Source organism: Mytilus californianus, unplaced genomic scaffold, assembly GCF_021869535.1.
Source record: "Mytilus californianus isolate M0D057914Y unplaced genomic scaffold, xbMytCali1.0.p SCAF_9, whole genome shotgun sequence".
Lineage (NCBI taxonomy): Eukaryota > Metazoa > Mollusca > Bivalvia > Mytilida > Mytilidae > Mytilus > Mytilus californianus.
In genome coordinates this window covers 68,159,091-68,173,011 of record NW_026262745.1, presented here as the reverse complement: position 1 = coordinate 68,173,011, position 13,921 = coordinate 68,159,091, and the positions used below count along the sequence as shown (strand labels likewise).

Here is a 13,921-nt window from a genome sequence, read left to right as displayed (position 1 = left end):
ATCTTATCTAAATTTTACTGGTTTTACATGTTTGATCCGATAATTAATGTTTTGCCACCACCCGCATTTTAAGTCTTATTTGTCAGCTTCAGCGTTGAATTAAAACAAATATAATGTTTCTCACCGTGTTTCCTTTATAAATGGACAGTTGATTTCTCTATACCATTGGTCTTGTTTGATACATTCGTAATCTGGAAAAAAGGTACAAAATGTCTATGTTATACATCATTGAATGCCGAATAATAATAAAACCATACAAGAAACAACAAAAACTAAATTGAATTTTAAGATTTATTATGAAATCCTATTTTGGTAGCGGATTTTTGTATCGACTACGACTAGAGTTGTAGAACTGTGTACATACAGATACGTTTACGGCAACGACAACACATTGAGGGTTACTTGTATAACGCTCTATTGAAAATATGATATAATACACTATGGTTCAGCGCGCGACTACATAAATAAAAACTGTTTCCCCGAATAATGGCCGTGTATTATGAGTAATAAGACACATGTATTTGGCATATACGTCTAACATGCAGGTTTCTTATTATCTTGGCTTACTTTAATGGTTCAGTGATCAATGTTAATCAATTGGTAAAATATCAGTTGTTGAAGATACTTCTTGCAGATAAAAGTAGGTCAACTACAGTTATGGTACTGTGGATTCATTTAGTGTTTGTGGGTACCAATTTTTGTGGATTGAGGAAGACATGTACTTTCGTTATAATTTCAGTGGTTTAGCGAAAGTCTGCATACAATCCTTTAGATAATTTGCACTTCTTTGCTGCCAATGTGTAGATTTAATTGGTCTTTACATAATAAAAATCGCTTTATCTTTATTGAATAAATACAGGAAAATTGGTAACAAACTAATTATTAGAAAAAAAAAAAGATTGTTAACAGTTAACCCAACCGACAATGACCGATGAACGACAATCTTTCTTAAACATATAAATGCATTTCGAAAATTGGTGTGCGGGTGTTTAACTACTCTCAATGTGAACGTTTTGACTTTATGAAAATAATAAACTACAAATACAAAATTGCATATTTTGAGAGAGAAAGCATTGCTCACCTGCAGTTAGTACTTCATTTTCTCCACATGACTTTTTGTAACATGAACAATCTTCATGTGTGGGATCACAATAACAGGTATGCTTTGGTATATTGACATAGGCGTATCCTTTTGTATAATCGCACCTGCATGTTATGTCAGTTTTTGTGGTACCATCATTGTGCAAAATTTGACCGTCTTCAGTACAAAACGACTTTAAAAAGACGCATTCACTATTACCATCCATTGAAAACTTAAATGGCTGAAAACGGTTGATATCGCAGGGTTCCCCGTTTAAATTACCACTGATTATATATTTAAAACCTAAAACAAAACATTTCTATTAATTTGCAGAGATCATTAAAGTATAATTACAGACAGAATAAGTATCAGAATCGAAAATCTACAAATCATAAACAATACGTGCCATGTGAAAGTCAGTTATGTATCTGAAATGCAATCAAAAGATTGTTTTAACCCACATGCTACCATCTCATGCATGCATTCAAAAACTTTGTCAGAAAATGATGTTGTTAATTTTCTAAAATATGGTTTGATCAAAGGGAATATATTAACAGATAAGCACTTATGAATGAGTTATCAACTTGTGTATACTTGAATAGGTTAAATGGTATAATGATTACCAAACGTCTTTTTTTAAAGTTTGAAGAAGACTTAAAAAATATAAACATGACAAAAGCGATAACGATTGCTTAATAACTATAATATCATAAGTCATAAACAGTATGTCGATGATTCATTAAGCATGTTAAGGGAGCTTAAGAATATTGTCAGTCATATTTTTGTGACATAACTGATTACTTGTTCTACGGCAAACAACATTAAACAATGATTGTCGTAAATTTTTTAATCATTCGACAGGATGTAAGTATTACAGGATAAGAAGCATTGGATTACATTGACGAAACTCATATAATCAAAGTCCTTTCAAAGCTAAGAAAAGCATTTTTGAAGACGTAAAATAAAAAAAAAAATGCTAATAATTTTAAGACTTAACTATAAACTTATTTAAGATTTATTTCATTTAAAGAATGAATTTGTTTTTGTATGCCTGTTATGTTCAACACTGATTAATGCATTTAGGGTCCATTGTGCTATTGGAAAAAAATCACCTTTAACTTATAATTTCGGATATAGTGAAGGATTGAAAGACGAGGACAAAGTATCAAATACCTTCATTTTTGAACCACCAATTAAAAAAATCTCAATAAATAATGAAGCTTATACCCAAATCAACAATAGTATATCAATGATATTCCCGTTAATGTGTTAATGTGAGGGTGACTTCTCCCCCTCCTCCTCCCTCAATTCACCACCACAAAAAAAAAAGACCAGTGTGATGATGATATTGTGTTTGAACATAATAAACTAGTTCTTTGTCAGAAAGCTTGTTGCTGACATGATGTTCATCATCGACCAAATCAAAACGTTCTTCCGACACAGGGGTATTTAACTTTACTTTGTAAACGGCAGTGCTTAGCTTATGATGGAACATAAACAAATTTTTACCAGGTTTATGAAATGACTCCTGGTTGCTGCACACCTCTCTATACCGTTCACTATTTTTATCAAATAAACAGTAGTACCATTCACTGGAGGTTTTACAAAATGCTCGGAATCGGAGATTCCACTGAGAGCGGTCAGGACATCGCAGTTTGAGTTCTTCTGCGAACGTCAAATAGAGAAGAGCCTGATCAATAAACACCAAATAATTAATTACACGATTTATCGGACAAATGTGACGTTGTGTCATGATTGAATGGTTATTGCATTTACGTGAAACATTTTTTTCAGCTACACAAGACATAGTATTAAAATCGATTTCTAGTATCTTTGTTATTTTGCTGTCTTTTAGAAATTTATCGTGAACGTATACTCATGTGTTTAATTCTTTTCATAAAATCAGCTCTGAAATGTGATGAATGCTGAAAATCATTAGTAGTGGAAGTACGGATTAGAAACTAAATCTTGTTTATCAAGTACAGTACATTATGTAAATTTTCCTGTTATAGATACATGTATCTTATATAATTTAATCCTTGTCCAAATCCCGGTTCGGTTTTTCTCGGATATACAAATGTTGCTTCCTAGGGAACCTTACGCGTTATTGACAACAACAAACTCATATACATGAAGTTTAATTTCTTTTTTTTAACTTGTTCGGTTATCTTTTTAACGATTATATAACTACTCGATAAGCAATCTGTTTACATTTATGGGTATATTAGTATTTATTTTACCAATTACAAGGACGGTTTAAACAATATTCAACTGTTTGTCTTTATGTTTTGTATCTATGTCAAATAATCCATACATGACAGCAAGCTAATAAAAAAAAAAACAAACGTGATCTTTGATTCCTGTAAAAATAGTTTATGTATTAATTAACAGTAGATTTGCCTACCTGAATAGCTATACGGAAACTGAATTCCATATTGTTAAATGTCACATTCACTAGAAAATCATGTTATCATTTTGTCATTTCTTTTTATACAAATTCAAATCTAAAGTACACTGTTCAAACATTATTGTTGAAGAGGGAAGTCGTCTAAGCTGCAATAAATAAAATTCAACTATATGAATAATAGTCTGTACAATGTTAGGCATATTTTATGTATACATTAACGTAATTGATTTTGATTGCTATGTAAGTTTTAAACATATCAACCCATAAAATCGCGAAAATAAATACATATTCTAAAGATCTGTAAGAAAATATCGAGATTTTCTGGTTATAATGTAACGTTATGTAAACAATTCCCAAACCGAATCTTACATGTACAATTTTATGTAACTGAATTAAATAGTCAATCGGTTGATGTTTTAATTCAATTTTTGTTACAGAAGTAACTTTTAAAAATGTATTTGTTAGACAATTATATTATAAATCAAGAATGCAATTTTTCAATGTATTATACATTTAATTCAGGTCAAATACAATTAATTTTGCACATGTTTAAAAAAAAAAAAGATTCATACACACTGTTGTACATCAACTTTCCTTGGTCTTATGAGTTTATTTACGTGTTTTGTTATTTATATATAAACAACTACTGCAATAACTTTAATTTGTTACACTTTAAACAGTATTGATATTTATCTGTTAACCTGCAATTAAAACATGCATAAATCATCTATAATTTAGTTCACTCATTTTTTTAATTACAAATTCTTCCTTGTTGATGCTCGTATATGCTACAATGATAACACAGCTGACAGTGGCGTTTGTTATTTTTACTATCGGTTATGCCTTTAACAAAAGTGGAATATGCACCCGAAAGAATGTGGTTGGGTAAGACGATTGATCATTTTTCATTAATATCTTATATTGATAAAAACTTTAATCGATTTGTTTAATAAGTGTGGGTGTAACATTGGGTTATATGCTAAGTATTCAGATTATGTTCGGATGTTGCTACAAAAACAAATCAAGTTTGAGATGCAAAACAACATGTGAGTATTTTTATATAAATTATGATATATTTTTTCCAAATTCAATATATTTATATCGATCTTAGCCATTTGCATTCATGAAACGAAGTTGGACTATTAATTTCAATTGTGCCTTTCATGCGGAATTCTAGCACTAGTAAACCAATTTGGATCTGAAACGGTCAATTTGATCTAAACAGCTGTTAAAAAATTATTCAGTCATTTTCAGACTTTCAGTCATTTTTTCAGATGTATCCACTGCGTTATATTCAGTACTGAACAGACAATTCGCCTGCAGTAAATTCAGAGCTGTTCGGTCTATGCTTAGAATGTCCAGTATTTGTTATTTAACTGTTCACATTAACGTCATACTAAACTGTCTGAAAAACAATTGAACAGTACTGAATTGACTGCAAGCGAATTGCCTGAACAGTACTGAAATGACTGCAATGGAAAAGTCTGAACATTGACTGAAACCCTGAATATGACTGAATAATGTATTGTTGATCTTCTTCAGATCAACATGACCATTTCAGACTAAAATTCATTTACTAGTGTAGGGAAAAGGGCAGACAATTTAAAGGTTTCATATTATCGCCAAAAAAAAAAAGACTAAGAATTAATGTACTCAGGCAGATCAAAATCCGATCATACTTCCCCTAGATAATATGCATGTAGTATCTCAAAAAGGTTTACTAAGTTTCAAAACTTTGAATAACACAATACCCGTATTTTCATGTCAGTGCCAAAGTACTTAGCTACTTGGCTGGTCATACTCACGGAAACTTACAGTATACCAGCAGATGATTCGATTCAGTGGAAGTTTATGTTAGTTGTACAAATAGATATTAAGCATATAAACATAATTGGATTTTTAAAAGAAGTCATGAAATATTCTGGAAAATATTGTCAGTGTAAATAAAGTAATATGAAACAGATTTGATACGAATTCCTTCTTTAACTGATGCAAAGTTTAATAATATAAAAAAAAAAACACATTGATATAACCATGATAAAATATGATTATAATAATAAGAAGAAAACTTTCCTCTTGTTATCAACAAACTTTCCTTATAAATTTTCATTTTACAGTAAAAATGATCCAGATGGAACTACAGCTAGCTATGATAAATTTTGCTGTGATTATTATGAAGACAGAAACGGAACATGTGTCGGTAGGTATTTCAGAATGACTTGCCTAAAAGTTAACTGCGTAAATACTAATTTGAATTGAATGATCCGAGAGTGCAGAAAAAAAACATTCATTTGCAAAATTGACATAATACTTGTTATTTTCAGAATGGCAATGCAGTAGGCAAAAGAAAACTTTATCTTTCGGAATTTTAGGTCATCATTGCTCATTAACTTTGTATTTGATTTGGCCTTTTAATTTTGTTTTTTTGGGGTTGCAATGATGCGGCATTTGTAGACGAAACTATTTATAAAGAAAAGTAACGAACTCTAAGGTAAATTAAAAAAAGGGGAAAACTGACAAAATCAAACGTACAACTTCATCAACCAACTCGCGTCTGGCATTCACGATTATGAACCTGGTACCTTTGATGAGTGTTTTTTCTACACCTTAATAAAAAGTACAATGACTGTTATTTAATTAAATGAGTTGAGTGATTTTGTTATGTTATTAGTTTTTGTATTGTTTCTTGTTTATTTTTTTTTTTATCTCTGTAGTAACAAAGCTGATAAGCTGATTCCACTAAGGGGCGGTATAAATTATTTTTCTTAAATTGTCGTATTTTCCAACAATGTAAGAACACCACTGTTTAGAAGAACTTGCCATACTTCAAACCGATACATCTTTGTAATCGTAAATTTACTAGTTAATTCATCCTCGGTTTCCACGCGATTACGGTCACCGACTGGGTTGGTTTTTTTACAACCAGCGCGAGTTATATTGAGGGACATGCATAGGATGCATTTTTTTACTTAGTGTTGATCAATCTTAAATTTTGCAATCTTGTTAGAATAATTAAGTTCTTTTGGGCATTTTCAATATTGTACAGTGAGCTTATTCATTTAAACAACTTCAATAAATATGTTCAGATACAAATGAAACAAACTGCATATACTCAGTGTTTGTATGGTCAGTTTGAAATCAGAAAACGTTGATGTTGTTTATAATGTACTTGTCATAATACAAACCATACATAAAATTGAGAATGGAAATGGGGAATGTGTCAAAGAGACAACAACCCGACCATAGAGCAGACAACAGCCGAAGGCTACCAATGGGTCTTCAATGCAGCGAGAAACTTCCGCACCCGAAGGCGTCCTTCAGCTGGCCCCTAAACAAATATGTATTCTTGTTCAATGATAATGGACGTCATACTTATCTCCAAATTATACACAGGAAACTAAAATTAAAAATGATACAAGACTAACAAAGGCCAGAGGCTCCTGACTTGGGACAGCCGCAAAAATGCGGCGGGGTTAAACTATGCGACACAATGTTGTATGTCTTCTATATCAGAATCAGTGAGATGATGTTGCCATACATACAAACTTCTTTTGTTTTATTCTCGTAAACATAATTCATTACATCGGTATTGAGGTTATCCAATGTCTATAGCAATTACATATGCCAATCGATAACTTCAATACGCCATTCAGCGTCGTATAATTAACTGATATAAATTTCATTTAATGTCTGACTAATTTCTAATAACAGAATGCAGAGAAGGATATGAGTCAAATGAAGGAAATCCGTGTATACCATGTTCATCAAATACATATGGCAAGTTTTGTGTACAACAGTGTACCTGCGCAATATATCAAAGGTATGCATTAATAAATATGTATCTATGATATTAATTACAGTGTAGTTTACTGTACCAATTCAGGAATATGACAGTTGTTTTCCATTCGTTTGATGTGTTTGAGCTTTTGATTTTGCCATTTGATAAGGGACTTTCCGATTTCAATTTTCCTTAGAGTTCGGTATTTTCGTTATTTTACTTTTTACTGATAAGAGTTCAATTACACATTAAGTCTTGAAATAAAACAGGCATTTATTGAAGTTTTTGATTTGAGACACATACACATCGAATCGGTCAATACATAGGTGAAGATGACCGTTAACATGTGAACAGTCAATTTCAGTGATCATTTTTCATAAATACACAAGCCTACACGTTGTGTGAACTTTTCTTTTATTTGCTCTTTGTAATTATCACTTGCTAAGGGTGACCGTGGAATAGAAATGTGGTATCCTGAATTTTCTTGTTTTGAAGTAAAATCGTGTTGACAGAACATGGACTTGCCTGTGTTCGGTTACACTATTGACAGAAAAAAGGTGATGACCTTTTAACTAAGACCAGCCCTATGGACCGAATTGTAATCAGGACCGGTCTAAAATAGAACTGAACAAAGTTCTGGTTTGTGAACGATGATCAACATGACTGGTCAAAAGAATAGGCAAAAATGTTCACAGGTATGGTCATAGAGAATTATGTCAAAATGCCACTGTAAGTCATTAAAAAGGCCATGTAAGTCATATATAACGTGTTAACTCGCTTGTCTACTCTTAATACTAGATGAATTGTTTGAAAGCAATCAAAATATCTGCTTTAAGATACCTTATGAAGATTGACAATCTCAAAGGCATGCAATTGATGTTGTTGGAGACTGTATGCTGACATCTAGGTGCCTTCTTTTCTCTGTGTTGCACAGGCATTAAGTGTATATAATCTCCTTATTCAAATGTTTATTTTCATTTATTTTTAGGTTTCAATATACAAATATTCTTACCAGGAAACAGTAACCGATTAAACTGAAGCAGTTTTAAAATACATTTTGTTTTAAAATTACATTTTAGGTGTCACCATGTTAACGGATGCGTCAGTAAATCAGATATCACAAATATCACAACAGGTTCAGGTTGGTATTCGGGCTTTGGAACACGGCTATACAGATTAACTTGAACGACTGGTTGATACCATGTTGTTAAGTATTAAACAACGATATGTTCTTCTGCATAATTATGTAATAAATCAGAACATTTTAGCAAAACGAATAGGTGAAAGAACATTCCCAAATGCTGGCAATAGTATTAAGGCTGGTAAACTCATATAAATCCGACCTGACATCTAGTGTTCGAGTTGATAGAGGATTATTTGCCTGTTTGCGCACGTACGCCATAAGTATATAATAACTTAAGTACAAAATGACTGTTTCTGTATTGATGCAGTAAGTATTCCTCAACCAGTTCTAGATTTAGACCCTGTTCTAGTGGATTTGGCTGAATAGACGTCTTGGAATGTAAACAAACTAGTCTGGCAGACTGATATTGGAGTTTCAGGATAATAACCTGAGAAAGGGCCATCTCCTAATCTATATGTTTTACAAAAAAATGTGGACTTTCATCAATTTTTGTTTCTAGTTGAATGGGTTATTATGACCTGAACATCATAGATTATCGTAGCATCCATTCAGTAAACTATTTGTACGATATAAGTGACGTTACCTTTGCAAAGTACATAATGTTGATTTCAACTGAACTATTTCACAGCTGTAAAAAAAAAGAAGTGGAAAATAACAACGGGACATTAAAAACGAATAAAAAAGAAAAGAAAATGACAACACCATGGCAAAATCGAAAAGACATACAGGTCCACAAAACACTAAATAGTACACCAAAGACTGAGAAACAAGACGCCCTAAAAACACCATTGGGTGATGTTCGGTGCCCAGGGAGAGAAGGCATCGACAGTATTGAGTTCGTGTTGTTTAAAAATGATTACTACCAATGCAATTACGAAGTTCTAAGTATGATGATTATTTGTAGATTTTTTGGTGTAATGCATGCATTATAGTCATGAACAGCTTTACATATAATGATGTGTTTCTTAATGATTTCACGTTTCATAACTGTATGTTTTTTTAAAAGAACAAGAAATGTGTTAGATGACGTCAATAAGCAAAACAAAATATATATGACTTCAATGTTTTCTATATTTTAACTTGATATTACGTATGTTTGGTATTTTATATTGCTTACCTTTCATTTTTTACCTGGAAATGTATAATGTACTCTTGGTTGTCCAGTTCTCTAGTTATAGGTGGAGACGTACCCAAGATGACGTGGCTGTATATTAACATACTCTAAAAAACAAAACGGGTGCATAATTATGAACTAATGTTCCCAGCACAACTAAAATGGCATTTTCTCGATTGATTTTCTTATTAGTTACTTTTTATTTAATTTGTATTTAAGCCCAAATGTGCATCGAGATTAAAAATTAACACTTCCTTTTGCATTGTACTGTATATTCAAAGGTACATTAACAACTTGGACCACTGCAACAGCAACTGATCGTTCAAGTACAGATCGTCAAAACGGTATGAACTTTTACTTATGAGGTGGTACCTTTTTGCTTTATTTCAAAGTATTTATTTGTCCACATTTGATTATTTCAATATTGATCTAAAATTACAGTAACACATTTTAAATCCTTGACATTGAATTTAACTTTATCGCTGACTGGGGTTATTTGTTTTGTAAAGCTTTTTACCTAAGTTATTGTTGTTTTTTAAACTATGAAACTTTTGACATTCTTAATGTCACTGGAGGACACTGGTAGACAGAACGTTTTAGTCGTGATATTATGATAATTTATTAAACCGAATTTAAAATGGATTGGATTACCAACTAACTACAATATGTAATAATTGTATAGATAGTCTAGTGTTTTTAAGGAACACCACAAATTGGTGATGTTTGGCAAAACATTCAGGAAATTTGAGTTTGTCTTTTTATATAATAACAAAGGATTGTGAATGAAATGATTACATAAAGGACAAATTAAAACATTTCTGAACTAACTCAAACCATTTTAAGAGATTCAAAGGAAATGCATATTTCTTCTGGAGGTTGTTATTTGTAATTACAAAAATAGACCATGTTTATGCTAAACAAACTCCAAATCATATTACATATATGACTATGTAATCTTTCGGGGGGAAGAGCACACATCATATATATTTATATTTCATATAAAAAAGCATGACATTGATGTAATAATAATTATCCTTCATAAAATATTTCAGACATTCTTAGTGACTTTCCCATATATTTAGCACTAGGGATGGGAGGCATAGTTATTAACATGGTATTTTGCACCATGTGTGCAGTTTATTACAAAAGAAAACGACACAGCAACTACATTATTTCAAATGCAGCTATGGGTCCAATTGAAGATCCAAGTATTCAAGAAAATGCTTATGACGAAATTGATGAAAATGCTCTCACAGTCGAAGTAACTAATCATGGAGCTGTTATCTACCAACATGATAAAGATGAGGTATCCACAGCATCTGGTGCTAGTGGTGAAGATGTTCCAGGGCATGACTACTTTACGCCATATCAACCGATAGTTCATTTTCCAAACGCAATATACAAAAATCTTCCGTTGAATGCTGACATTCCGCACGGTTCAAGACCGTCAGATTGTTTTGTCAAAACATATGAAAATACTGTTATGTTTAACTAAATAATTATTTTTGAATTTATTTTGAAAGAATAAGATGAACAAAAGCTGCTAATTAGGTATTAACCACATCAACGGTTATTTTATATGCAAAAATAAATAATATTCTTGCAATAAAGTTTGTACACGTTTTACTTTTTTTTGTATTTGTTCTTGTTTGCTTTTTTGTTTTGTTTATAAGGTGTTTAGTGCTTCTGATCCTCAAATGAGAAACACAACCCTTGTTTACAATATAATATACAAACATTTCCAATGTATCGAAGTAATTCTTCTGTCTGCATTGTTTATAAAGGATTAACGACAGCTTGTAATAAAGTTGTTTTGCTGCTGATCATAATTCAAACTGTACATCATACACATTTAATTTCATATTTGCAAATAATTCTTTATTATTGAATAAAACAAAGCAGTATGCTTAAAGCTTAAATAGCGATCAATCGCTCTTTTGTACAGAAGTGCATCGGTAACAATCATGTTCAAAATCAGTAATTAAAAATGTCAAATATGAAAAACTATACATTACAAAAGGAACTAGTACAAACCATTAATTGTAAGCAGAGTGTATGGGAGAGGGACAAGTACTTTTTATTATTAATTATTATTATTAGAAGTAGTAGTAGAAGTAATAGTAGCAGTAATAGTAGTACGTGTAGTTGTTGTTGATACATTTCTATTATATTAATATTATTAAACAATAAAAGAACAACAGAAAAGCTTTTTTTTTATTTGTATTAGCAAGCTCAATAAATTTGAGATGTTAAAGCTCCATTGTCTATTATTAATTCTACGGGAGACTATAGCATTTAATTATAAGGATGTTACATAAGGTGGAATAATTTATTTTAGTTGGTACCAATTTTCTTGGTTTGAGAAAAAATTGCATTTTCGTGGATATTTGATTTCAAAGTTATGTCATTTTTTTGTCAAAGATTGTATCAGTTTCTGCATACAATCCTATATAAAATTTGTTATTTGTTTATAATTTGAATTAGAAGTTAAATTTTACTATAAAAATCCATGGAAATGGTATCCCAAGATAATGAATCAACAGTATTCCCACAACGTTGTTGCTGATGAAAAAAGGTCCTTCGGTTCTTCTCTGGTACCAAATCAGGAATATGACAGTTGTTTTCCATTAGGTCCGTTTGTTGATAAAGTGTGACGTTTGATTTTGTCAGTTTTTATGGACATCCCCTTTTTTAATTTACCTTGAAGTTCGGTATTTGTTAATACTTTTTTCGATAGGAATTGAATGTTTTGCAAATTTTAAAATGTTGTGATTGTTTGGAAATCCTTATAATACATACAAATGGGTCCATAATTAATACCAAATTGCAACGTTTCAGATAAAAGACTAGCGTTTTGTACGAAATCTTCAGCGTATCCCGACCCACCAGCACATAATCAGAACATGCATAAACTGCTACGGTTTGTTTTTTCCAAAATGGTTATGTTGTGCGTTTTTTTGGTATAAAAAACGTAATCCTTGAGCATTTAAAGTTATGTTTTGTGTTCCGAATGCTTTAAAACGTAGCATGTTTGTGTAACCCTTATTAAAGCAACTTAGAGATCATTTTTTTAATTGATAATACTTCTTTAAAAAAACATTCAAAAAGTTCATCGCATTGTACAGTACTGAACCATGAAAAGCCGTCACACATATATTTCAAATTTTACAACGGCTTATGTTGATCAGCATATCCGATTAGGATAAAAAATATGGTAATAGTCTTTAACCTGAAAAAGATCAACACTGAGAATCTTTTCTCACTAAAAACTGTTTAGGAGAACTCGATGAACGGTAATAAAAAAAGGCTTTTGGATTATCGATCCCCTTACTATGAGTATAAATACATCAGACTCAAGAATTATGGTTAACTGCGTCAAATCCTAAGAGGATGTAACGGAAATCCTAAGAGGATGTAACGGAAAACTTATGAATGTTTTCAAAATTTGTTTGATTCTGTGTCACATCTGAATCTTATATCTGCTTTATTGTATGTACAGAGTATTTAAAAACATAGTCACAATCGAATGGATTTCAGCATTTATAGGTAACCATAGGATTTTAATGATAAACAAAACCCATAATGTGAAGTCAGTTTTAGATATATAAGGCCCGACATGACAAATGTAATAGGATTCAAACAAAAAGAATATAAACGGAAATCATATTTGACGGATACCACTGAATTACAGGCTCCTGACTTGGGATAAGCACATATTGAATATTGTAGGATTAAAGGTGTTTGTAAGCGCCTAATCCCCCAATACATTAGGCATTGGTGTCTAGTGGGTTTATGTCATTATCAGAAATAAACCTTACATAAATAAGTAGCACATAATTTCGAACATGTCACGTTTATTTGGTGTTTAAATTTTCCGGCAGCATGTCGAATAAATACTGACATACTCAAATGCGATATCCTGTATTCTAGAATAATACGGCCGTGGTCGTGGTATTGTTGGTATTAAAGAAAAAATTTGTTGCCAACAGAGTTTTTTGTAAAATTTGCGAAATTGTTGAATTAAATTTGTATTTGAGGGAAACTTGTGGTACGACGTAAGGTTTGGGGTTATGAAGGAACAAAAATTAAATCAAATCGAAACATTTTTAAAAGGTCGATGGCATACACTGTTATGGTCCTATTTGATGGAATATAAAACCTTTTCACATATAGTTTCTGTAAAAAATTTCCGATAGGCGTAGTTTAATACTGATAGATTTAAACAAAAAGTTAAATCACACAAATATTGAACTCCTAGGAATATTCCAAACGGAAAGTCCCTAATCAAATGGCAAAATCAAAAGATAAAACACATCAAACGAATGGATAACAACTGTTATGTTCCACACTTGGAACAGGCATTTTCTTATGTAGAAAAATGGTGGATTAAACCTGGT

The 13,921-nt window shown here is 31.5% G+C and overlaps 1 protein-coding gene across 5 annotated transcripts in view; it reads right to left on the bottom strand.

Moving 5' to 3' along the window:
- LOC127714683 (uncharacterized) overlaps positions 1 to 13,921 on the bottom strand; it is a 230,980-nt gene that overhangs the window by 193,500 nt on the left and 23,559 nt on the right. For 3 of the 5 annotated variants that reach the window (XM_052220748.1, XM_052220746.1, XM_052220747.1), the window contains exons 2-5: positions 9,528 to 9,631; positions 3,486 to 3,634; positions 1,082 to 1,384; positions 125 to 191 (exon numbers count right to left, since the gene is read on the bottom strand). In XM_052220748.1, coding sequence (XP_052076708.1) covers positions 125 to 191; positions 1,082 to 1,307 — 293 coding nt within the window. In that variant the 5' untranslated portion in view covers positions 1,308 to 1,384; positions 3,486 to 3,634; positions 9,528 to 9,631. Of the gene's footprint in view, positions 1 to 124; positions 192 to 1,081; positions 1,385 to 2,590; positions 2,766 to 3,485; positions 3,635 to 8,993; positions 9,041 to 9,527; positions 9,632 to 13,921 lie in introns of those variants that run through there. The other 2 variants (XM_052220749.1, XM_052220750.1) reach the window with 2 other exon arrangements.